We start from the raw sequence: 26,109 nt of genomic DNA, 5'->3' as shown, positions 1-26,109 counted from the left end.
AGAGGTCAAAGCGCAGTGTAAAAGCATGGTGTAATGATGTATTCATATTTCTAAACATTTGTGGGGGTTTTGGGTGGGTTTGTTGGTGGGTCTAATATTGTGTTTTTTGTTAGTCTAATATTTCTACCCCTCCTTCGAAATATGTGTGTGGGTAAATATGTTTTCCTCGTATTTGTGGGGAAATTGAAGAGTATTTGAAGAGTTTTTACTCAATACCGCAACAAATTAAACTAAAGAGGTATCCTTAAAAAATACTCCGAATACTGTATATCCTGTGAAAGATGTACATCTGATTTAGTCTGTTTATTTTGAAACGGTGAAAAAGAAACTTGTCCAGTTGTTATTATTATTATTATTATTTTCAAATGTCCTAGTTCAACTTCCTTTTGGCATTAGATATCACATTTTATGAAAATCTATTTATTCCGGAATATCAGTTTTTCTTCATTCAAATAAATTTGACATTTTAAAAATAAACATTTATATAATTTATTTGTTTTTGTTGTTAGAAAAAAAAAATCATTCATAAACCCCAATTTGTCAAATTTCCAAACAGCCCTTGTTATTTATTTTGAGTCTATATAATAAAAAAAAACAAAAAAAAACAAGAAAGCCAGGAAAAATGTCATTGCTTAATGCATTTATTTGTGAATATATATTTATGATTCTCTTTTGTATATTTTGTTTTAGTTTGTATTTGTACCGTTTGTGTTGAATATTCGACAGAAAAGGGAAAAAATTTGGGGAAAAAAACTAACATTGGGACTAGTTGCCGCATCATCATTGTGCGACTATAGCAAAACGTCATAGAGCGCCCTGCAGGACTCATGCGATTCCATATTGGTCTTTTAAGCTCAAGCGATTCATTCAAGGAAGAGTGTGCATGCGCTAAATCAGATATATAGCCCCTTGCTAGATTTTTTGCACAGCTATGTCCACGAGTGACTTCTATCTGAGGTACTATGTGGGCCATAAAGGGAAATTTGGCCACGAATTTCTTGAATTTGAGTTCAGACCAGACGGTAAGTGAGGCGCCAACTTTAGCTTGCTAACGTGCTAACATCCTTTAATATTGATATGCAGTTTGCACGCTTTCCGTTGGCCTAAAATGTTGTTTTTCAGTAGTTTGGACTTTGTAACTGTCTGATTTGTGTTGAGTAATGATAAATGTTTATAGTTTTGTGTAAAAATAAATATTACTAGTATGTTAATGAAATTTCGAAGAGCCATATAGTTGACCACTTACTAATAAGCAGAGACGTTTCAGTTTAGTTTATAAAGTAATGTTTCTTGTAAAGAATATTTATTACATTTTATTTCAAACTGAAATAATGATATGTCAAACTGACTTTAAAGATGCTTTCACGTAAACATCTTTTATGGATAATTTTGTTTTCATACAGGCAAGCTGAGATATGCAAACAACAGTAACTACAAGAACGACGTGATGATCAGAAAAGAGGTGAAGTCTAATGACATCACCTCAGTAAATTTGCATTATATGGGGTTTACACCATATAATGTGTAATATTATTTTTCAGGCTTATGTTCATAAGAGCGTGATGGAAGAGTTGAAGAGGATCATTGATGACAGTGAGATTACAAAAGAAGACGATGCTTTGTGGCCTCCTCCAGACAGGGTTGGGCGACAGGTTTGTGGTCGACAATAACACTTTTCTAACTCACCCTTGCAGTATTATGTTTATACTCCAAGTAGAGCTGCATGATTGTTTTTTTTTGTATAAAATAAAGATCATGATTCTGAAGAAAAACATGTATTTCAGTGATTTACAAAACCTGGACATAAGGGTACTAAACAAAGTAATGTCATTTACTAGAGGTTCTGACTAAATGTTCTTTGCTTCGATTTATGCAATAAAGTTGTAAATCAAATATATACATTTAGAATATCCTTCGTCAACAAGAATACATTATAAACCAAATGGCACTTTGTGATTTATTGAAAAAAAAAAAAAAAAAAAAATTCACATGTCAAGTAAAAAGCAAAACGAGCAGAAAAAAAGATTCATTAACAGTTCTGTTCACTTTATATTGCACTTGTTAGCAAATATGCAATAAAACACTTATTTTACAAAAGTTGTTTTTAAATAAAAATTAACTATTTAAATTAAAGCGATGAGGCCTTCGGGTTTTCTCATGTAAAAATGGCTTCAAGCTTGTAAAGGAATTATTCAACTGCCAGTAATGAAATGGAGAACAGAGTAAATGGTGCTTTAAGTTTTACAGCAACAGTAGCAATTAAAAATGTAAAAAATAATATACAACATTGAAAACATTTTAATTTAATGCAAAATGAAACTACTTAAATACTTGACACTCTTTACTGTGTGATAGATATACATTGATTTGATCAGTAAGAATGTCTGAATGCCTATAACAGACAGCATGCAGTTTATATACATTTAGAGTAGGAAAAGAAAACGGTAAAAAAAAAAAAGTGTTTCTGCGACACATTTAAAATACTTAATCTATTCCAAATCGAAAGCAAAATTCCACTGTGAATGCCTTGCATTATGATCATTGTACATTAAATATAGAACGTGACATGCATTCAATTATTCAAAGTTAGCGAATATTTATCAGGCATATTTATTGAAATCAATTGAATGAATAGTGCAGGATAGAGGTCGACCGATATGGGTTTTTCAGGCCGATGCCGATCTTTTGAAATCGAGTCGGCCGATTAATGCTGATATGTGCTTGTTTTTAACCTCTTATTTGAACCTTTTATTTGAAAGATAAAATGTAACACAAATAATTACTTAAGATAGACAAAATTCTCAACAAATACATTTATTTAACACTTGACCAATCTGCACTTGTACACTTAAATAAAAAATGTATAATGTAAAAACATATTGTATAAATAATGTATAACAAATATATTAAATAAACAAAGCAGGTGTTACAAACTGCTCCGAGACACCGAAGGTTGAGATCCAAATGCAGCTTTAATTAAGGGGCAATCCAGACACGTAATCCAATATTCAGAGCATCCAAGAGAAGCACAGGCATAACTAGGGATGGGTATCGTTAAGGTTTTAATGGTATTACTACTCTTACCGATAGTGCTCATCGATCCGGTACTTTAACGGTATTCTTAACGGTTCTTTTTGTTATATATATATATATATTAAACAATTACACAAAGATAAACGTTATATAAGCACAGTGATTTAATTTCAGGAAGGTCTAACATTACTGTTCAGGTGTGGTCTAAAAATAAATCTTATAAAGTAATCAATTGTAAAATAACACTGCATAATTTATCATAGATTAATGCTTATTAATGCAGAAGTTATTCATTCAAGAGCTGTAAGTGATTGTCTCTTTGCCTTTTGTTGTTTGATTCGCAGTAATGGCTCAATCGTCAGCATGTTTATTAGACTGCTTCCCCTTTAAGACCGAGTCTAATAGGCTCCTGATGCACCATATTTTCTCCCAACTATTTCCATAACTACGTCCATTTAAGACATAAACTGTGTTTAAGTGAATCTCCAAGCCGGTCGTTTTGACATATTTTTGTGTATAGTCGAACGCACACATAAAACCCAAAGTAGCCTATACTTTGCTTGTCTCGTTTTGGAGCGCGTGCCACCTTGGGAACGGTATCTCTTGTGCTCTTTTTATTATTAAACGCGTCCCGCAATTTAGCAACAGTAGCTAGACTGCATTTTACAACAATCACCGATCGTGCTGATTCTGACGTTAAGTTTGCGTTTTAGGGAGAAATGTCAGTGCACCGCTGTGAAGGGAAGGAAGTTGTGCTAGACAGAATGCGGCTTATGTATAAATATTATTTTTATAATCTTTGGAAGGCGAAATCTAAAATAAAATCAGACTAATATCACAGATCTAAACCAGGCTACGTTTGTATGTTTAGTTCTGTCACTCATTAAGCAGGGCTCGTGTTGTGCCCGCTGTGGCACCAGCGTGAGAGAGCTCTCTCTCTCTCTCCCTCTCTGACTGCTGAATAGCTAAATTGCATCACAGACAAATGGTTTCATATTATTATACATAGAAATGGCTGGCGAGATAAAATAACTTTCTCTTTATAGCAATAATAAATGTATTTTCTTAATTTCTCCAGTACCGACAGCAGAACCGATAACGTCCGAGCTTACCAAAGCCAGTCCTTCACTAGGCTAGAGTGCGTTGGTATCTTTTTTATTACTTATTTCTCTGCATGATAAAGCCATAACAAATGTGGGTACATGTGACCTGCTCTATTATTTTGAATCACTTTGACCAAGAAACACATGCACTAGAGAAAAAGAATAGTCTCTGCTGTCTGATATAAATAAATGTTTCTACTCCAAATGTTGCCGAGATATAATAATCTAAATAAATTTGTGATGTAATGTGCTATGTATATAATATAATATGCTTTCACATCTAAACTCCATGTTCACTTGTTAATTTATTTCTCTCTAGTTGCCATAAATTTGATAGTGCAGCACATTCAGGATATTCTGAATGGTGGCTTGACCAAACGCTTGAACGGCTACCTCAACGGCCACAACATACCTCGTGAACGGCATCCCTCAGAGTCCAGCAGCAGGCCACATTGACCTGCCCTCTCCCAGAATGTCAGGGAATTCAATAGAGACAGATTGTTTAAAGGAGGGATGCAAAAGGTGTGGAAGGATGGAAAGAAGGATTGCTTGTGCATTCTGTTAATTAGCCAACACTGTATTTAAGACTTAATGAATCAAGAAGAAATGTTTTTAAAGACCACCTTCTTTTATTTCATACTGCTTCCATCTTTGTTTTTTTTGACTGGCTGCACTTATCTTCTAGTTCTGGGATGGTAAAAGTTCAAAATGGATTTTCCTTTACTATTTATTTCAATTTATTTTCATCATATGTTTTGTAGCTCATGGAAAGTGTTTGTTGAATAAATGGGGGATTGAACTTATTATTATTATTATTTTAACCTTGGTTATTTATTTATTTATTTTTTAAAAAGGACAACATTTGCAGATAACTATTTTGCATCATCAAAATACCCATCAGAGTCAAAAGACAAAGGATGTTTTGAAATTACTTGTTGTTTCTGTTTTGCTTGGCAGTCATCTTGTTGGTTTATTATTGAGTGTTCTGGCATTATTTTTTCTTGTCCCCATAAAATCAGTGTTTCTTACAAATAAGAATAATTTACATTTAACATAAACCTACATTTTCACTTGAAATTTTCAGGTAGTGTTGCGGTTTCACAACAGGCCTCTCAGGGTGCAATTATTAGTACTGAAAACAATAACTCCGAGCTAATATAGTGATCATCATTGATTTGAAAACTGGCAGTACTTAATTGATTGAATTTACAATTAAATCTTACAATTAAATGATGTCCTCATTAGGGGTAGTTCATCCAAAAATTTTAATTCTCATCATTTACTCAACTTCATGCCATCTCAGGTGTGTATGACTTTCTTTCTTCTGCAGAACACAAATGCAGATTTATTTGTAAAATATCTAAACTCAGTATGTCCACAGCAAGTGAATGTTGGCCAGAAATTTGATTCTCCAAAAATAACATAAATGCTACATTAAAGTCATCCATACGACTCCAGTGGTTAAATCCATATCTTCTGAGGCTGATATGATACGTGTGGATGAGAAACAGAACAAAATAAGTCCTTTTTACTATAAATCTCCTTTGACCAGCCCCAACCAGTAAGTGGCGATATGCACAAAGAATGTGAATCACCAAAAAACAAAATAAGGTGAAAGTGGAGATTGATCACATCTGGGATGGCATGAGCATTTTTGGGCAAATTATTTAAGCATAATTATGTAATGTAAAACCAAACCCATTGGTTAATTGTGCAGAACTGCACTGGAGTATTATTATAAGCAGTAAGCTATGTGTCAAAAGAATTATGTTCTTATACTATGCACTGTACCCTTGACTCTAATAATGCAATTTGATACTCCGTTCAAAGCGCTCCTGAATTAGACACTTGGTGTGTGGCATTTAGGCAAAAAGATGAGATGTTTAATTGACATTAATTATCTTCTCAGAGTCTCTTTATCCTATTTGTTCACTTTGCAATGTCTATTTCATGTACTTTCATTTAGTTTTTAACTGACCTGCGACTATCACAGTATTTTACCAAAATATAGTGAACACCATGATGCCACTTTGGTCAGTCTTTTGACAGCTCACCAAAGAGTTAATTTAGTGTTTTGAACATGTATTTTCCCACTTTCCCACATGTTGGCTGATATATACACATTGTTTATTTTCTCCTGTAGCCATAGAGCTGCAGAGAAGCCATTTCGTGGAACTCTGTGGAAATCATTCAGGAAGTTGGGATGTGAGTCACTCACCTGTTAATTTAGCTAATCAACATTAAAATCTGACCCTTATTGTTAAGTGATCCCATATCTTTTCCTTTTGGTCTTTGGTTTGAAATCTTCTCATTGAATTTGAGAATGACTGTTCTTATTAAGTTTAATTTATATTTTACTGTATTTTCTTTTCTGGCTGACCTATTTTTTTATTTATTTTTTCCAGCATTGCTGCTATGATACTGGGTGATTTATTTACCATCCAATGTAAATAATCCTAAATGTTCAGTTATTGATTGATGTAAACGAAAATGGATTTGACTCTCTCTCTCTCTCTCTCTCTCTCTCTGTGTTAATTTATATATATATATATATATATGGTATTCAATTAACTTGGTCATTAATTGATTTGAGATTAATAACCAATGTTCCTAAAGTCTGAATCGGTTACAGTACATTTTGTGCCATCATAAACCTTTGTATGTTGAGATTTTTTAGACTTCTTTACTTTGTGTTGAATTTAATATGTCACTTGTCTTAGATAAATGTGCGTAGATATTACAGTTCTAAACAGCACTTGTTTGGAAACACCCAGTATCGCACATCTCAACCTCTATTGCAAAGGGTTTGGAAATATTAGCACATATTTAATCAACAGCTCTACTTGGCCCTGACTGCATTCATTAATTCATACCTACGCATAATCTCTTAACAGCTTGTACACTCAGTGTATAATCCTACTTGTCTGAAAATGATGCAAATATTCTAGAAATTATTTTAACTGAAATGTGTAGGGTTTAAGTTGTTGCAACTGTCATCATATGTGCAATCAATTAGTTGGTTTGTATTTGTGTTGATATCAGAAAGTAATCCCAGACTGAAACAGTTGGTTGTCTGAAAGCAAAGAGGGCATAGCTTTGGGGAGATGTCAAATGTATGGTGTTTTGCATGATGGACTATTATATTTTTTAAAATGTTTCTTAAATTATTGATGCCTTTGAGTTTAGGTGCTTGCTGAGAGGAGGTCCTACTAAATAAATTGCAGAAAAGATTGCATGCTCAAAAGATGTTGTTGGCCAAACAGACCAACATAAGACTTTACAACAGCATTTCAGTCACAATGCAATGCATATTACTAACATTTTATCTTAAAATATTAAAATAATTCTTAAAGCTGGAGAAGTATGGGCTTTTTTTTGTTCCTTTTTTAACTATTCATGTTTGGTTCAATCCATAATTATTGTATCATCCTGTAAATGTGTAAACAATTGCAGAAAGTTGTATGACAAAGTCATTGACAGCAAAGCTGAAATAAAGGTTTTTGTACTCCTCATGCTTGTTAAACTTTGGTTGCCTCGAGTGAACACACATGGCCATCTGAGAGCTGTACAGTCACATTTGCTGGTGCCAGACAAAGGTCAATGCCTCTCTTTTGAGAACTTATTGCAAGCTGAACAGAAGTACACAATGGACTAGATCAGTATAAAGATAACATGAGAGCATACATCAACATAAAAACAGTTCATGGGGGTTATGTTGTCCTTTTGGTCACCCCATAGAAATAGGAAAATGCCACCTTGTGCCTATAAAAAAAAATTCTCAAGCTAAATATAAGTGTGAATGAGAGTGTTAATCTGAATGAAATTGGGGGATTCTGTTGAGGAGATTGTTGCATCTAGTGCCATTCTTGATGGTAGCCTTCCAAAAGAAAGTTTATGTTTTGCATGCAGAGAGATTTGTCAATTTCTGGCTGGCTTTTATAAAATCTGAAGGATTGTCAAGGTCTACATGTATCTCCCAGGCCCTATTCATACCAAAGGGATTTACTAAAGAGTTAGACAAATTATTATTTGATATTGTTTGGAAAAGTACGCTTCATAGTAATTACGTAAAGAAAAATATTTTATGGGTGGTTTGAATGTTTGCATATACAACGTCAAATAACACTTAAGATAAATTAATGAAAGAACTTTGTTAGAAATAGTTGCTCTATGTGGAATGTTTCCCTAACCATTTACTTAAACAACTTGGTGGTATTAACGGTTTTCTTATATATAGTTTTGATGTTGAATAAAAATCTCTTAAATGATCTATTTCACTGGCAAGTCCTTCTGACATGGTGTTTGATTCTAAAACATACTTTTTCTCCTCACTCTTTTTTTTTTTTACATTTGAAACAATATGTAGGCTACATCACATTGAAATAGATCACCATTTGTCTTAGTTGGTCAGTTATTGAATTCTGATGGTCAGTTTTTGAGTATTAATGAATTGTGTTGTAAATTTAAGTGTAATAATTCAGTCAAAGAACACCTGTTGTGAACTCAAATTACATCAAAACTGTTCAGAGGTCAAAGCGCAGTGTAAAAGCATGGTGTAATGATGTATTCATATTTCTAAACATTTGTGGGGGGTTTTGGGTGGGTTTGTTGGTGGGTCTAATATTGTGTTTTTTGTTAGTCTAATATTTCTACCCCTCCTTCGAAATATGTGTGTGGGTAAATATGTTTTCCTCGTATTTGTGGGGAAATTGAAGAGTATTTGAAGAGTTTTTACTCAATACCGCAACAAATTAAACTAAAGAGGTATCCTTAAAAATACTCCGAATACTGTATATCCTGTGAAAGATGTACATCTGATTTAGTCTGTTTATTTTGAAACGGTGAAAAAGAAACTTGTCCAGTTGTTATTATTATTATTATTATTTTCAAATGTCCTAGTTCAACTTCCTTTTGGCATTAGATATCACATTTTATGAAAATCTATTTATTCCGGAATATCAGTTTTTCTTCATTCAAATAAATTTGACATTTTAAAAATAAACATTTATATAATTTATTTGTTTTTGTTGTTAGAAAAAAAAAATCATTCATAAACCCCAATTTGTCAAATTTCCAAACAGCCCTTGTTATTTATTTTGAGTCTATATAATAAAAAAAAACAAAAAAAAAACAAGAAAGCCAGGAAAAATGTCATTGCTTAATGCATTTATTTGTGAATATATATTTATGATTCTCTTTTGTATATTTTGTTTTAGTTTGTATTTGTACCGTTTGTGTTGAATATTCGACAGAAAAGGGGAAAAAATTTGGGGAAAAAAAACTAACATTGGGACTAGTTGCCGCATCATCATTGTGCGACTATAGCAAAACGTCATAGAGCGCCCTGCAGGACTCATGCGATTCCATATTGGTCTTTTAAGCTCAAGCGATTCATTCAAGGAAGAGTGTGCATGCGCTAAATCAGATATATAGCCCCTTGCTAGATTTTTTGCACAGCTATGTCCACGAGTGACTTCTATCTGAGGTACTATGTGGGCCATAAAGGGAAATTTGGCCACGAATTTCTTGAATTTGAGTTCAGACCAGACGGTAAGTGAGGCGCCAACTTTAGCTTGCTAACGTGCTAACATCCTTTAATATTGATATGCAGTTTGCACGCTTTCCGTTGGCCTAAAATGTTGTTTTTCAGTAGTTTGGACTTTGTAACTGTCTGATTTGTGTTGAGTAATGATAAATGTTTATAGTTTTGTGTAAAAATAAATATTACTAGTATGTTAATGAAATTTCGAAGAGCCATATAGTTGACCACTTACTAATAAGCAGAGACGTTTCAGTTTAGTTTATAAAGTAATGTTTCTTGTAAAGAATATTTATTACATTTTATTTCAAACTGAAATAATGATATGTCAAACTGACTTTAAAGATGCTTTCACGTAAACATCTTTTATGGATAATTTTGTTTTCATACAGGCAAGCTGAGATATGCAAACAACAGTAACTACAAGAACGACGTGATGATCAGAAAAGAGGTGAAGTCTAATGACATCACCTCAGTAAATTTGCATTATATGGGGTTTACACCATATAATGTGTAATATTATTTTTCAGGCTTATGTTCATAAGAGCGTGATGGAAGAGTTGAAGAGGATCATTGATGACAGTGAGATTACAAAAGAAGACGATGCTTTGTGGCCTCCTCCAGACAGGGTTGGGCGACAGGTTTGTGGTCGACAATAACACTTTTCTAACTCACCCTTGCAGTATTATGTTTATACTCCAAGTAGAGCTGCATGATTGTTTTTTTTTGTATAAAATAAAGATCATGATTCTGAAGAAAAACATGTATTTCAGTGATTTACAAAACCTGGACATAAGGGTACTAAACAAAGTAATGTCATTTACTAGAGGTTCTGACTAAATGTTCTTTGCTTCGATTTATGCAATAAAGTTGTAAATCAAATATATACATTTAGAATATCCTTCGTCAACAAGAATACATTATAAACCAAATGGCACTTTGTGATTTATTGAAAAAAAAAAAAAAAAAAAAAAATTTCACGTCAAGTAAAAAGCAAAACGAGCAGAAAAAAAGATTCATTAACAGTTCTGTTCACTTTATATTGCACTTGTTAGCAAATATGCAATAAAACACTTATTTTACAAAAGTTGTTTTTAAATAAAAATTAACTATTTAAATTAAAACGATGAGGCCTTCGGGTTTTCTCATGTAAAAATGGCTTCAAGCTTGTAAAGGAATTATTCAACTGCCAGTAATGAAATGGAGAACAGAGTAAATGGTGCTTTAAGTTTTACAGCAACAGTAGCAATTAAAAATGTAAAAAAATAATATACAACATTGAAAACATTTTAATTTAATGCAAAATGAAACTACTTAAATACTTGACACTCTTTACTGTGTGATAGATATACATTGATTTGATCAGTAAGAATGTCTGAATGCCTATAACAGACAGCATGCAGTTTATATACATTTAGAGTAGGAAAAGAAAACGGTAAAAAAAAAAAAGTGTTTCTGCGACACATTTAAAATACTTAATCTATTCCAAATCGAAAGCAAAATTCCACTGTGAATGCCTTGCATTATGATCATTGTACATTAAATATAGAACGTGACATGCATTCAATTATTCAAAGTTAGCGAATATTTATCAGGCATATTTATTGAAATCAATTGAATGAATAGTGCAGGATAGAGGTCGACCGATATGGGTTTTTTCAGGCCGATGCCGATCTTTTGAAATCCGGGTCGGCCGATTAATGCTGATATGTGCTTGTTTTTAACCTCTTATTTGAACCTTTTATTTGAAAGATAAAATGTAACACAAATAATTACTTAAGATAGACAAAATTCTCAACAAATACATTTATTTAACACTTGACCAATCTGCACTTGTACACTTAAATAAAAAATGTATAATGTAAAAACATATTGTATAAATAATGTATAACAAATATATTAAATAAACAAAGCAGGTGTTACAAACTGCTCCGAGACACGAAGGTTGAGATCCAAATGCAGCTTTAATTAAGGGGCAATCCAGACACGTAATCCAATATTCAGAGCATCCAAGAGAAGCACAGGCATAACTAGGGATGGGTATCGTTAAGGTTTTAATGGTATTACTACTCTTACCGATAGTGCTCATCGATCCGGTACTTTAACGGTATTCTTAACGGTTCTTTTTGTTATATATATATATATATTAAACAATTACACAAAGATAAACGTTATATAAGCACAGTGATTTAATTTCAGGAAGGTCTAACATTACTGTTCAGGTGTGGTCTAAAAATAAATCTTATAAAGTAATCAATTGTAAAATAACACTGCATAATTTATCATAGATTAATGCTTATTAATGCAGAAGTTATTCATTCAAGAGCTGTAAGTGATTGTCTCTTTGCCTTTTGTTGTTTGATTCGCAGTAATGGCTCAATCGTCAGCATGTTTATTAGACTGCTTCCCCTTTAAGACCGAGTCTAATAGGCTCCTGATGCACCATATTTTCTCCCAACTATTTCCATAACTACGTCCATTTAAGACATAAACTGTGTTTAAGTGAATCTCCAAGCCGGTCGTTTTGACATATTTTTGTGTATAGTCGAGCGACACATAAAACCCAAAGTAGCCTATACTTTGCTTGTCTCGCTTTTGGAGCGCGTGCCACCTTGGGAACGGTATCTCTTGTGCTCTTTTTATTATTAAACGCGTCCCGCAATTTAGCAACAGTAGCTAGACTGCATTTTACAACAATCACCGATCGTGCTGATTCTGACGTTAAGTTTGCGTTTTAGGGAGAAATGTCAGTGCACCGCTGTGAAGGGAAGGAAGTTGTGCTAGACAGAATGCGGCTTATGTATAAATATTATTTTTATAATCTTTGGAAGGCGAAATCTAAAATAAAATCAGACTAATATCACAGATCTAAACCAGGCTACGTTTGTATGTTTAGTTCTGTCACTCATTAAGCAGGGCTCGTGTTGTGCCCGCTGTGGCACCGCGTGAGAGAGCTCTCTCTCTCTCTCCCTCTCTGACTGCGAATAGCTAAATTGCATCACAGACAAATGGTTTCATATTATTATACATAGAAATTGCTGGCGAGATAAAATAACTTTCTCTTTATAGCAATAATAAATGTATTTTCTTAATTTCTCCAGTACCGACAGCAGAACCGATAACGTCCGAGCTTACCAAAGCCAGTCCTTCACTAGGCTAGAGTGCGTTGGTATCTTTTTTATTACTTATTTCTCTGCATTGAGTGACAACCCTCTCCAAATATAAGACACACAAACAGAACCAATAAAAGTCTCAGATTCACTGTCTGTAATTGCAAAAGTCTTGCTTACTTATTGTGACATGATAGCAACCCTTCTGCTGTGATAATGCAACTTCAACTACGCTATCAATATCCAAAGTTTGTCACGTTTTTTTCTTGAAGTTGGCAGTAACGTATCAAAAGATTTTAATTAAATATAAAGGAGTTATACAAATTTAATCCTTACCGTTTTCTCCAAGGAACTTAGCTCCTTCCTTAGGCACTGGATGAGGTCTGCTCACTCTGCTGGAAAATGACTCTAGGGGCAGCGTGCGTCGAACACGTGTTCCACAACAACACTAGGCTGCCCACAGATGCGCCTGCCTAATAATCGGCTTGATATACTTGGATATTTGCCGATTATGTTAAAAAATGCAAAAAAATAGGCCGACCTCTAGTGCAGGACCAATAGAGCAACCCAGCCTGTTCTAAATGGAATTCACCAAGTAAAAATTACTTAAGAGATTAAACAGTCATGACATTGTTGAAAATAATTAACACGTAGACTAAACCGAATCTACGAGAGAGAGAGAAAAAATGCGCTGAAAAGTTGCACGTATTTCATGACGTGCAGTCGTGCATTAGCCATTGATCTAATATGACAGCTGTTTGGTAAAGGATGTTAACCAATAACTGTTACGATGTAAAAAAAAAAAAAGTGTATAAGTGTGTGTATATATATATATATATATATTAGTAGCCATAGGATAGAAAAAATAGGCCTGTGATGTAGCCTACAATAAACATAATGTATTCTAAACATGACGTATGCACAGAATAAATGATGGATTAACCTGTTAATCAGTCGGCACCTCGTTGAAAATAAACAGTAATTTTCTAGGCTACTCGCTCAAAAGCATAAATGTTTTGATGAGCAAAATTAAAACGTCAACATGGTCCTGTGAAAGACAGGACTTCTGAGGCTGCTGTCCTATGCTTAAAAGCCTGCTCAGCGGAAAAATAACGTGCAAGCATGCACCGATGTATAGACTCCAATGTGAAAACATCCATAGGGACCTTCAAACATTTGGAAATACGATTCTTGCACCACCCCTGAAGTGATTTCATAACTACTTTGCTGAGATTGATTGTCTAGCAAGAGGACATTTTCCTGCGCGCGCCTTGAGAGAGAGAAAAGCACGCGCAGCCTGAGGTGAAGTGAAACTTCGTATCTCCACTAGATATCCTCTTAAAAATAATTTTATTTTTAATTCTATTTAAAATATGTAACATTAATATAACAGTAATTTAAGCACAGCCTCTGTAAAAATATAAAGCCAAACATAAATGTGTAAAAATGTTCATCAGTTTAATGGGGGGGACAAATTAACCAACTAGTAATTCCAGTGTTGACTAAATGCATAGAACCGTTTAGTTGACTAGTCTTGCCTAATTTAGAGATTGCACAGATCTAACATTTTTTAAGAATTTGTCCCATCTGCTTGTACATTAACGACTGTGTTTAATATCTCGTCAAGACAGCGCAGATTTAATCCCATCTGTTTACCCTCTTATAATTCATTAACCGCTGTGTTTACATTAATATCACCTAAAGAGGGGTATTTTGATTGAAAATTGCGTACAGTCTCGTACAGGAGCTCTGCATTCATCACAATGGCATGGGCAGCCAGACTCACACGTGAGCATTTGAGAGCAGCCAGCTGTAAACAAACAGCACACGGAAAGTGAATTTAGTCAGATCTTGGGAATGGCGTAATTTTTTATTTTTTTAGCATCAGTGGATATTAAAATATTGAACTGAACAGAGATTCTGTCATACTCTTATCTAATCGTGGCTTCACCCTGCTGTTTGTAAACCACTGTGCTGGTAAAACATCTTTGGCTGTTGCGTTTTAGTTAATTCATCGTCTCTTGCATGAGCGCTGTGTTTTGTAAATGCCATATAAAATTTTGCAACATTTAAAGATGCGTCTTGAAGTGCATTCCAAATTGAAATTTGACTGCCTTACAAATGTATGCCACTAGAAGGTTAATATACATTGCAGAATCGTTGTCATTTCCAAATGAGATCGCGTGGGTGTCTAAATCGAGATTGTGATCTTTTAATGATTAATCGTGCAGCTCTAACTCAAAGTATATATTTGCTTTTAAAGTATTGTCTTAATACACCGATCAGCCACAACATTAAAACCGCCTGCCTAATATTGTGTAGGTCCCTCTAGTGTCGCCAAAACAGCATCTCAGATTAGCATTCTAAACATGCTATTATTCTCACCACAATTGTACAGAGTGGTTATCTGACTTACCGTAGACTTTGTCAGTTCGAACCAGTCTGGCCATTCTCTGTTGACCTCCCCCATCAACAAGGCATTTACGTTTGCAGAACGGCTGCTCATTGGATTAGTTGAGTTTTTGGCACCATTCGGAGTAAATTCTAGAGACTGGTGTGCGTGAAAATCCCAGGAGATCAGCAGTTACAGAAATACTCAAACCATGCCACTGTCAAAATCACGAAGATCAAATCATGGAATTTTCCCCATTCTGATGGTTGATGTGAACATTAACTGAAGCTCCTGACCCGCATCTGCATGATTTTATGCACTGCTGCCTTACAATTGGCTGATTTGATAATCGTATGGATGATTGTTGGTGTTGGTTTACTCTGAATTGTGCCAAAAACAAAAAACATCCAGTGAGGTCATTCAACAGAGAATGGCCAGACTGGTTCGAACTGACACATTTTTACAGTGACTCAGATAACAAGCCATGTACAATAGTGATGAGAAGAATAGCATCTCCGAATGGTATTCTGAGATGCGAGTTGGCACTGTTTCGGTGGTACGAGGGGGACCTAGGCAGGTTTGTTTATTGTTGTGGCTGATCGGTTTATAGTCACTTTTATGTGAAAGAATTACATAATGCATGAAGTTGTTGTCCAGTCATTTCTCTTGTCACCATGTGGATCTTAGTCCTAATCCTTATCCTCCCTCCATTTTAAGGAACTCGAGATTGTCATTGGTGACGAACACATCTCATTCACAACTTCCAAAATCGGATCTTTAATTGATGTCAACCAGTCCAAGTAAGTATATTCATAGATGGATTCTTCAGTTATGGGCTGTAATCATTTAGAAGACCCGTTTATCCAAAGTGATTTCGAAATTAGGAACATCTGAAGCAATGTATCAGATAAGAGCTAACCATTGTAGATCAGTGCAGCAAACCATATTTACTACATTAGACCATGCTAAGTTTCAAGTGTAGTTTTTTTTTTTTTCTTTAATCACTTACAATTGAAGCTGCAATTATGTTGGTTCTCAAAATTATTGATTCCCTTTGTATACTCATAAGCAATGTAGCATTCTAAAATTTCAGTTGTTCTTTTTGTGATCTGTGTTATCGTGTGGTAACATGCATTGGTGATCTTTCTTTTCAGGGACCCAGAAGGGCTCAGAGTCTTCTACTATCTAGTCCAGGATCTTAAGTGCCTTGTATTCAGTCTCATTGGCCTTCACTTCAAAATCAAGCCCATCTAACTTCCCAGCTGCTTTTACTCTGGATGAAAATAATATTTTAGTTATTGTTTTCCCCATTTTCAACATTTGTATATTGCTTGGTGGTTTTTCTGTCTTTCTTTTTTTTTTTTTTAAATAAAACTTTGTTTACTGTTGTTTGTTTCTTTCTCCATTTCGAAAGCACACAATTGTCTGCAAGTGGGGTTGAATGTGCATAAGATCTTTTCAAGTTGAGATCTTAAGGAATATTCCAGATTCAATACAAGTTATACTCACTCGACCGCATTTGTGGCATAATGTTGATTACCACAAAAATAATTTTCTTTAAAATAAATAAAAAGCAAAAATCTGTTCCAGTGAGGCACTTATAATGGAAGTGAATGGTGGCCACTTTTTGTACATTTAAAATACTATTTCAAAAGACTAGACTTACCTTTTTGTTGTGTAAAGTTATGATCAATTTAATTACTGAATGTCTGAAAATGACAATTTAAACATTACTGCTCAAATAATACATGTGTTTTAACAGAACAATTAATGCCTTTTTTTATATTAAATTATTAGCTTTACATTTCTGCCTTTTAAACCATCCAGAAACTGGCCCCATTCACTTCCATTGCAAGTACTACACTGTAACCTCTTTTTGTTTTTAAGAAGAGGGGCGAGCCAAAATACATTTTTGTGGTAATCAGCATAGTCACAAATGCTGTCAAGTGAGCTTAACATGTATTGAACCCTGAATATTACTTAAATGGTAGTGCTGATAGGCATGTAATGATCACAAATATGCAGAAAACAGCATGTTCATTTGTTGCTGAACTATATCAACCTATCAAAATGTTTAGTCAACTTTGTTACAGATAATATTTACAATCAGATGTGTTTTATTTAGTATCCTATGACCAACATCTCCCTCTTGATATCTTGTTGATCCCTTTTTAAGGTGCAAAATAAGCATTTTGGTGGAAACAATGAAGATCTAATTTATTCAATATTAATTCATTTCCAAACCATTTGATAATGGATAACTTCCTTGTTCTTTTGTTGTATATGATACAGTGATGCATTTGGATAAAAATTAACAAACATTACTGCATCTTGAAGTGGATTAACCAAAATCCTACAGTCACTATTAATGTCCTAAAGAACACTGAATCAAGGCAACATAGGTGAGAGGGGCATTTAGGAGTCGGTGTGGTTGGTTTCTGTCAAGTCTGTAGATGATTGTCATACCTGATTGACATAGGGGATGTTTATCCTGGAAAAATTGCATGACAAAATTCAAAATACAACACATTTGCTTTACATTTTTAATAAACTAGCATTTCAAAGCATTATCTACATTGCCCTAACCAACGGTGTAGCCAGGAAATTGCTTTTGGGTGGGCCTCGTTAAAATGGAGGGGCCAAGTTTTTTTCTTACCAAATTTTCCTAAACAACAGAGAAGCAGCACATTCAAACAGTTCTTTCAGAAATCAGAATTTATGAATTTTTAAACTTTTATAAATATAATCTTTTTGGCTATGCTACTGGCCCTAATCATGAATCATTTTTGCTTATTGATCAGTGAGTTACCTTAGTTTCACATTTCAACTATAAACACAGTATAAAGTTATTTAACAGTTCTACAATCACCCAATAAAGACAATGATGTCATATGATGAAATTACATTGAGTCAGTGTCTAATAACAGACAAATCAAACATAGATGTTCTGATTCCAGACTAGTCCAAAACCCCCAGCATTTCAACAGATTAAGAGCTCTTTTAATTAATGGATTTTCCATCGATGACTGTAAAAATGTCTTCCAAGGACTTGTGAACACACTTAAGAAATTCATGAACATTTCTGGCAGGGTAGCTGGACACATTACATCCAATCCATTCATCATGGACACCATAGCCCACTCCAAAACCATCAGGCACCACAGGAGCAAACCCACCAAGACTCACCGCAGGGCTAGTGAGAGTACTGGTGGACAGGATGTTGTGGTTTATGGCAGCATAGGCTGGGTCCAGGTACAGACTAGGCAGTGCTATTCCTTTAGAATTAGCCAAGTAGCGCATTGCAAAAAGATGCCGATCAAACCCTTGACCTAGATGTAAAAAATGTATGACAATAAGAGATTGAAAGTCTGACTTGCTCAGTATTGGTAAGATTAAGATCATATTAGCTTTCAAATGCACACCACACATTTTGAGTGTGATTTACAAGATTCACTCACCCATGGCTGCCTCTTTAGTGAGTTGGCTGTGGTATTTGGAGCATTCACTCAGCAGTCCTTGTAACTGTTCCACTGTGTGCTGTCCAGGCTGCTGGACAAAGGCCATGGCACAGCGCTTTGTATGAACACTAGCAGGACGGATGGTTTCCGTACGACCGTGTTTAAAGGCTGCAGTGCTGCAGGACTCATATGTGGCGACAGTTTGGCCATACTGCCGTAGGAAGCCCATCTGGAAAGCCAGCTGTGCAATGGCATCTGGGCTTAACTTCTTTTTCTTAAGTCGCTCCTTTCCACCTTCCTTGAACTCCATAGCATCGATGGTGAGAGTTGACACGGCGGCATGGAAGTTCTCTTTGGCTTTTGTGATTCCAGCTTGTAACTCTACATTGAGTTTGAACTCTAACCGCCGAACCGCAGAGGCAGAGTCTACAGATGCTGGCGGAGAACCAGGGCCAACCTGAGGCTTTTCTGTGGTGTCCTTGAAGACTTCATTCTGGAAACGAAGGACGGCCACACCATCGCCCCAGGAGTGCTCAAAGTTGATGGCCGCCTGGCCATCCTTAGCCAAGATGATACTAAAGGACTTGTCATACCAGCGGTTGCAGCCGTCCCCATGTAGCATGTTGTGGGAGATGTGGATATGGTCTCTCATGTCCTCCCCATCCAGGCAGAGGCAAAACAGAGCAGTGTCTACTAAACTCAGAGCTTCACCGTTTCCAGCATCCAGAAGCTTTTGTCTTAACCCAGCCCAGGTATCTCTATTCTCACTGGTCAGGACACCTAACGGGAATGCAGGAGTGGGTGTGGGGTCTGCTAGGATGTATTTTAGGTGAGCTTGAATCTCAGCAGGCTTTACAAGGTTACCATCCCGATCCACTGCATCAAACACATACAAGTTGCCTTGTCTTATCACAAGCAGGTGGCGGCCCTTCTCATCTGTGAAGAGCTCATCACGCTTGTACTTGGGTATACGTGTGGAGTTGAAGAGGCGGAAGTATTGGGACATATCCAGAGGATATGCGTTTACCATGTAGGCTCCAAACCATGAGATGGAGGAGGGCACCCATCGAATCAGCTTCTTAAAACTGTCTGTGTCACTCTTGGCAGGGTTAAGGTGAAACACCTCAGGCTCAAGCAGCCCAGCACGCAGGGTCTTCATAAACCGCACAGCTGAGCAGACCATGTTGGTGGCCCGTACAAGCTGATTGTTGTACTCAGGTTTGGGGTCAGGGTTAAAGGACATGAAGGGGTTAAAGTTGAGCACAACAGACTCTCGGGCAGACAAGTACATATCAAACCATGGAGCTATAAAACCAAAAAAGATAAATTAGGCTAATTATTGGGCCTAAAATTCTGAAATATTACACATAGAATGATTCAAAATGGAAACCTCCAACCTGAGATATAGCTGGTATGCTTATTGTTCTTGTCAAAGGCCACAAGTTCTTCATGTAACTGCTTGCCGATCCCATTATGGAAGTCATTTGCTACTTTCTCTGTATTACTGTAGGATTTCAAGGGCATAGATATGGACAGAAAAAATGACAAAGATCGAGTTTATTCCACTAAGAAATATTTATACATATACCTTTATCATTACCTGTACTGTTCATCATTAAGCAGGGGTCTTTGTGCTGCCAAATATCTCCGTATTGTATCCTCCAGTTTGGGGACTGGTAATCTGTAAATGTCATACATTTTTATAATGTATAATGTTTTACAATGTGTAAATGTCATTCATTCATTCATAATTTATTCAACCTTTACAATGTACCATATTATAAAATTGGAGCATGGGGGACATATTTACATGTAACACAGTGTTCCCATTCCCCTTGCAAACCAATCGTAGACTTTGCACTTTCACCTACATTCTCTAATATGACATGAAACTGATGTAGCAATTTTACATTTTCTACATGTTTTAAAAGTAGTACTTCGAAATAAAACCACGTTCAACATCATATTCTATTTGTGCCCGTCAAAAAAGCATTATAGAGATTATTTATATGATGTTTCAGTCATACGTTTAAAGTCCTACCTTGGTAAACTCTTCTGGTAGTGCATGGTCGGGACGACACTTTTGTGCAAATTCTCAATTCCAACTCCATCCTTACTGCTGTATTTGCGCTGAGTGGTTGTCAGGACTGACAGGGCAGGATTATTCCTCAACAGTTTTAATTTACCCAGTGTTAAGTGATATTGCGTAGAAAGCAAACCTGCCATCATACAACTTCGAAGGTAATGAGTTATACTGAATGTTGTATTTGGCTAAAAAGTAATTCTAAATTGTCTTATTGGTTAATAGTTCTCCAGCACAGTGAATGTGTGCTCGGTATCTGAGAAACGCAGATCAACTGCTGTCCCCGTCAGTTGACCCAACAATTAAATAATTAATTACCAATAAATATATTAGTCAACTTTACTACCGTAAATGTTTTATCCCACCAAATGTAATGTTTTTATTTTATTTTATTCCAGCTGCTTTACAGCTAACAACAAACAAATATTTCTGAATTAAATTTTTGATTCAATACTTCCGTCTCATTAAACGTTCCCCTTTTCAAAATAAAAGCCCCTATTTTTAAAACAAGGTGTTTTTAGTAAGTCCGTTCACTCGGCGGCCATCGTTGGTACGCTCCCGCGCAGCTAGTTTTATACGTAAATTTTTTTTAACACGTAGACCAAAATCTCCAAAACGGTTGGTTAAGATTTAGACCAAAGGGCATATTTCACATCAGCAGTAAAATCTGACAACACTGGTATTATACAGCGTGCTTCTTTACTGTAGTTTACGCTAAAAACGCAATTTCCTCGGCTTGCATACCTATTGCGCATGTGCGGTGACGAGTTGATTGACAGGCGATGTCTGTATCTAAAAGGTGATTGGTTTTTTTACCTATAAGGTGGGACTCTCTTTCTATATCCGTTGACCATTGGCTGCTGTTGGGCTTTCTAATTTCTCCCATTCATTTTAATAGAAGTGGCTCGTCCTGCTAAATAGTTTCTTTTCTTTCTTTTTTTTTAAAGCAACACTGTGTAAATTTTTGCCCTCTTAATCCATTTTGGAATAAGGCTGTAACATAACAAAATGTAGAAAAAGTGAAGCGCTATGAATACTTTCTGGATGCACTTTAAATGACCATTAGACCTGGCTGGTGGATAGATGTTTACTACATATGAATGTGCCTAAAATGGAAATAGTATTGTTGTCATGGTCACCCAGGTTCCCAGATGGTTGTGGCAATGAAGGCAGTTTCTCTGGCCTTTGACTTAGACAAAGGCATAGTAGAAAAAGTGCCTTCCCCAATAGAGTTTATGGGCTACATTTACTTTGTTGGGACAGTGATCTTTGGGCCCTGGATCAGCTTCAACAGCTATATGGATGCAGTGGAGAGTCGAAAACTTGAGTCCCATCTTTAACAGCCCTTAGTCTAATAAATGTAATTGAAAGAATTGGGAGCATTTCCACCAGTTCTTTTAGAGAAAGTCTGAATTTTTCTGTTCTTTTACTTAGTGTCTTCTGGTTGGTGAAGTCAATCAGCATCTGTGTGAAAAGCCAACTCTGTCTGGTTATTTCCAACTGTGTTGCACCCTATCTTTTTCCCTATTTATTCCCAGTCATTGGAATCAAGCTCCTCCGCAAGTGAGTATAAATTATATGAGCTACAGTTTGACCAGTCCTAGCCATTATCAATTAATAATGTTTATATAGTTTTGAATAAACCAATGTATTGAGGTTTTAAGGTACAAATGGGTTATTTAGTTGGTATTACAAAGTTCTGTTGGTATGCCATTTGGATATTTTCAAAAATGTGTTGTCTTTACAAAACGAAATAAAAAAAAACCCAAACCTGAGCAAAGGTTCAATTGAGTTGTGCATTAGAATATACTGTAGATGGGAAAACATGTGTTGGCTTTTTTAGTTTGTTTTGTTTAGAGAGTTTTCAATTTCTACCCTGAAAACATGCAAACCTAAACATTTTTGTAAAATCTGGTTTTATTCAAGTCAAAAATATTATTTACTGAATCAACCTGAATACATTAGTTTACACCAAAACAAATATTAAAGGTCAGATCAAGTAGAAATTGCTCCTTAAGGTATCAACTGCAGGTACCACCTTTTACAGTGTAGGCTCTTTGATCTGACATGTCCCCCAGCAAGAAGAGGCGAAAGATACGGTATTATCTAACTTACTGTTTATTAACGATTAGTTCGACGTAATAATGATACATGCATAAACATTGAGCATGAACACAAATTATTACATTTATAAGACATGTTTACATCAGCAAATAATGAACCGCTATTTGGTTAGACTAGAGAGTTCTGTATAATTTATGTAAATAAATCCTCTTCTATTCAATAGTTTTGTATTTTTTTTATGAATGCATTTCATTATACTATACACTCACCTAAAGAATTATTAGGAACACCATACTAATACTGTGTTTTACCCCCTTTCGCCTTCAGAACTGCCTTAATTCTACGTGGCATTGATTCAACAAGGTGCTGAAAGCATTCTTTAGAAATGTTGGCCCATATTGATAGGATAGCATCTTGCAGTTGATGGAGATTTGTGGGATGCACATCCAGGGCACGAAGCTCCCGTTCCACCACATCCCAAAGATGCTCTGTTGGGTTGAGATCTGGTGACTGTGGGGGCCATTTTAGTACAGTGAACTCATTGTCATGTTCAAGAAACTAATTTGAAATGATTCAAGCTTTGTGATGCTGGAAGTAGCCATCAGAGGATGGGTACATGGTGGCCATAAAGGGATGGACATGGTCAGAAACAATGCTCAGGTAGGCCGTGGCATTTAAACGATGCCCAATTGGCACTAAGGGGCCTAAAGTGTGCCAAGAAAACATCCCCCACACCATTACACCACCACCACCACCAGCCTGCACAGTGGTAACAAGGCATGATGGATCCATGTTCTCATTCTGTTTACGCCAAATTCTGACTCTACCATCTGAATGTCTCAACAGAAATCGAGACTCATCAGACCAGGCAAAATATTTCCAGTCTTCAACTGTCCAATTTTGGTGAGCTCTTGCTAATTGTAGCCTCTTTTTCCTATTTGTAGTGGAGATGAGTGGTACCCGGTGGGGTCTTCTGCTGTTGTAGCCCATCCGCCTCAAGGTTGTGCGTGTTGTGGCTTCACAAATGCTTTGCTGCATACCTCGGTTGTAACGAGTGGTTATTTCAGGCAAAGTTGCTCTTCTATCAGCTTGAATCTGTCGGCCCATTCTCCTCTGACCTCTAGCATCAACAAGGCATTTTCGCCCACAGGACTGCCGCATACTGGATGTTTTTCCCTTTTCACACCATTCTTTGTAAACCCTAGAAATGATTGTGCGTGAAAATCCCAGTAACTGAGCAGACTGTGAAATACTCAGACCGGCCCGTCTGGCACCAACAACCATGCCACGCTCAAAATTGCTTAAATTACCTTTCTTTCCCATTCTGACATTCAGTTTGGAGTTCAGGAGATTGTCTTGACCAGGACCACACCCCTAAATGCATTGAAGCAACTGCCATGTGATTGGTTGATTAGATAATTGCATTAATGAGGAATTGAACAGGTGTTCCTAATAATCCTTTAGGTGAGTGTATATTGTAATGTTTTTCAGAGGCTCAAATACAAGGTAAGCAAGCATCAGTCATGCACAAGCTTTTAATGCTAAAATGCAATAGTGTCATGTCAGTTCTTTTTTGTCTCCAGCCTGTGAAATCATTCAGTTTGTAATTCTCCCTCTCCAGGTGGCTAAAGGGCTATGAAAACACCCTGTCCTTCCATTTCAGTAATTTCTTTGTGAGTTACCTTGGCGAGACAACCACCACACTGACAGGTGCTCGTTTCACAAAAGGACAATCATAAGTGGTTTGTATAGATGATACAGATTTACATACTACCATTACACTAATTAATACGTAAGTGCCACTAAACAAGAATATAACTGGCCTTGTACTTACTGTATGTTCATAAATATACCATCCTCTCTCTCCCCCTTTCTGTCTCTCACTCAGCCTTCTGTTGTACTGTTTCTGCCTTTCCAGGGACATGACGATTGCAAAGCCACTAAATGTTGAGTTTTCCAGGTCTATGTGGAGGTGGTCACTTCCTGGAACCTAGTTCATGTCCCGCTGGCTTAATACTTGTATATTTTTGTTTGGGAATTTTTTTTTAACTGCTGGTATTATTTGCTTATGGGATAGGCTGAAATTTATTTGAAAATGTGAAGAATTAATTTGAAAAATGTCTTTCCCTCCATAGGCCAGACTTGAAATACAGCCCAACCAGCTTTATTTTAGAGCATTTATGCAATGTTTTTGTGTATTGTTCGGTCTTATCTCCAAATATTTGCTTAAGTACTATTTCTCCTCATTATTTAGATGTGTTTAAGAAGTCTCTTAGATATGGGAACTTTTCAGCCATCATCTTGACTTACACAGCGAGCACCCTGCTTCAGCAAGTGTGTTTTGGCTCTTTGACATTGTGCACTTTTTAATAATTGCATTCTTTCTCAGGCTTAACTGAAACATTTTATTTCTGTGCCCACAGGGTCTAAGCTTCCACATTAGGGCAGTGCTATTTACTCTAGGCTTCATAACATACATTGAGCATGGCGAGTATCTGTTTTGGAGCTAATGCTTATGAATGCTGAGGTCTTTGTGTTTTCAATGTTTCAATTTATTGCAACATCCAATAGCTCTACTTAACGTTTACATCAATACTGTTTAATTATGTTTAGCAATTTAGTTCTCAAATGGAAGTGTATAGACTTTTACACTCTATTGATTGTCTTTCAGCTTAATGGGCTCTCAATTGTGCGTGTAATGGACTGTGCATTTATTCTTTGTTCTAGTGCTGAGAAAAAGATTTAAAAAGTCTGTCATTTTAAAGCATGTGTTCTCTCCAAGAGATGCAATCCGACTGCAAACACCAAAATAAAAAGGTATATTTACTTTGGTATACTTGTATATTGTCTTTATGGCCATTAAAGCACAAATCTGTATATCTTAAGTGACCTGTGCTAGTTATTCTGTTGTATTATTACAAAAATAAAATTTTCTCCCTAGGCAATGGGATGGGATTTTTAGTTTAGACATTTTTGATAGCAGTGCTACATTTAACATACCTGGGCTCTATTTTTGGCTCCAGCACAGATGATACAGATTAGGTACAACCAATAATTTCACAAGTTACTGTTATTCCAATTTGTATAAAATAGTTTAATTTGTTCACAGGATGGCTTGGCCAGCCACACCATTCAGAAATTGATGCAGCTCAGCTGGACAAGCCATTGGTTGGTTGACCTTTGGCTTTTGGGTCCTGTATCGCATTATTCTATAAACACTGACTCCTACACACCTATAGAAAGATTAGGAGATGATAACAATAACTATGATTTTTTGATTTGGACTGTGGATGGGCTATAGCTATTTATGAGATCACAGTGATATCT

At 35.9% G+C, this 26,109-nt stretch overlaps 2 protein-coding genes and 1 pseudogene across 5 annotated transcripts; 2 read left to right on the top strand and 1 right to left on the bottom strand.

Annotated features, from left to right (window-relative positions):
* Window positions 1-836: 836 nt before the first annotated feature.
* On the top strand, window positions 837-16,555 carry LOC127630842 (protein mago nashi homolog). 4 transcript variants are annotated; one of them, XM_052108656.1, is made up of 5 exons: window positions 837-1,022; window positions 1,404-1,462; window positions 1,542-1,652; window positions 15,895-15,977; window positions 16,332-16,555. In XM_052108656.1, exons 1-5 carry the CDS (start codon window positions 932-934, stop codon window positions 16,429-16,431), a joined length of 444 nt encoding a protein of 147 aa, XP_051964616.1. In that variant the 5' UTR covers window positions 837-931; the 3' UTR covers window positions 16,432-16,555. The 4 variants fall into 4 exon arrangements, with proteins under 4 accessions (XP_051964616.1, XP_051964617.1, XP_051964618.1 ...); XM_052108657.1 differs by lacking the exons at window positions 1,404-1,462; window positions 1,542-1,652 and adding exons at window positions 10,068-10,126; window positions 10,206-10,316 and having other exon boundaries at window positions 16,332-16,552; XM_052108658.1 differs by lacking the exon at window positions 1,542-1,652 and adding an exon at window positions 10,206-10,316 and having other exon boundaries at window positions 16,332-16,552.
* An 848-nt stretch (window positions 16,556-17,403) lies between these two features.
* Window positions 17,404-21,137, bottom strand: LOC127630911 (carnitine O-palmitoyltransferase 2, mitochondrial). Its single transcript, XM_052108772.1, has 5 exons — window positions 20,677-21,137; window positions 20,236-20,316; window positions 20,033-20,139; window positions 18,636-19,940; window positions 17,404-18,506 (listed from the first exon to the last, which is right to left on the bottom strand). Exons 1-5 carry the CDS (start codon window positions 20,862-20,864, stop codon window positions 18,178-18,180), a joined length of 2,010 nt encoding a protein of 669 aa, XP_051964732.1. The 5' UTR covers window positions 20,865-21,137; the 3' UTR covers window positions 17,404-18,177.
* Window positions 21,138-21,471: 334 nt separating this feature from the next.
* Window positions 21,472-25,997, top strand: LOC127630578 (protein-serine O-palmitoleoyltransferase porcupine-like; annotated as a pseudogene).
* The last annotated feature ends 112 nt before the right edge of the window (window positions 25,998-26,109 follow it).

The sequence above is a fragment of the Xyrauchen texanus genome, chromosome 37 (assembly GCF_025860055.1).
Source record: "Xyrauchen texanus isolate HMW12.3.18 chromosome 37, RBS_HiC_50CHRs, whole genome shotgun sequence".
NCBI lineage: Eukaryota > Metazoa > Chordata > Actinopteri > Cypriniformes > Catostomidae > Xyrauchen > Xyrauchen texanus.
The sequence above is the reverse complement of the archived record's forward strand: the minus strand, read 5'-3'. Positions and strand labels throughout refer to the sequence as shown.

Bases quoted from the DNA above. Each gene is read 5' to 3' on its own strand.
- LOC127630842 (XM_052108656.1), top strand. From the start codon at position 932: ATGTCCACGAGTGACTTCTATCTGAGGTACTATGTGGGCCATAAAGGG. The intron at 1,023-1,403 runs GTAAGTGAGGCG...GTTTTCATACAG, and splicing joins ATTTGAGTTCAGACCAGACG to GCAAGCTGAGATATGCAAAC. The intron at 1,463-1,541 runs GTGAAGTCTAAT...ATTATTTTTCAG, and splicing joins ACGTGATGATCAGAAAAGAG to GCTTATGTTCATAAGAGCGT.
- LOC127630911 (XM_052108772.1), bottom strand. From the start codon at position 20,864: ATGATGGCAGGTTTGCTTTCTACGCAATATCACTTAACACTGGGTAAA. The intron at 20,140-20,235 runs GTAATGATAAAG...GAAATCCTACAG, and splicing joins CTTAATGATGAACAGTACAG to TAATACAGAGAAAGTAGCAA. The intron at 19,941-20,032 runs GTTGGAGGTTTC...TTGGTTTTATAG, and splicing joins GCATACCAGCTATATCTCAG to CTCCATGGTTTGATATGTAC.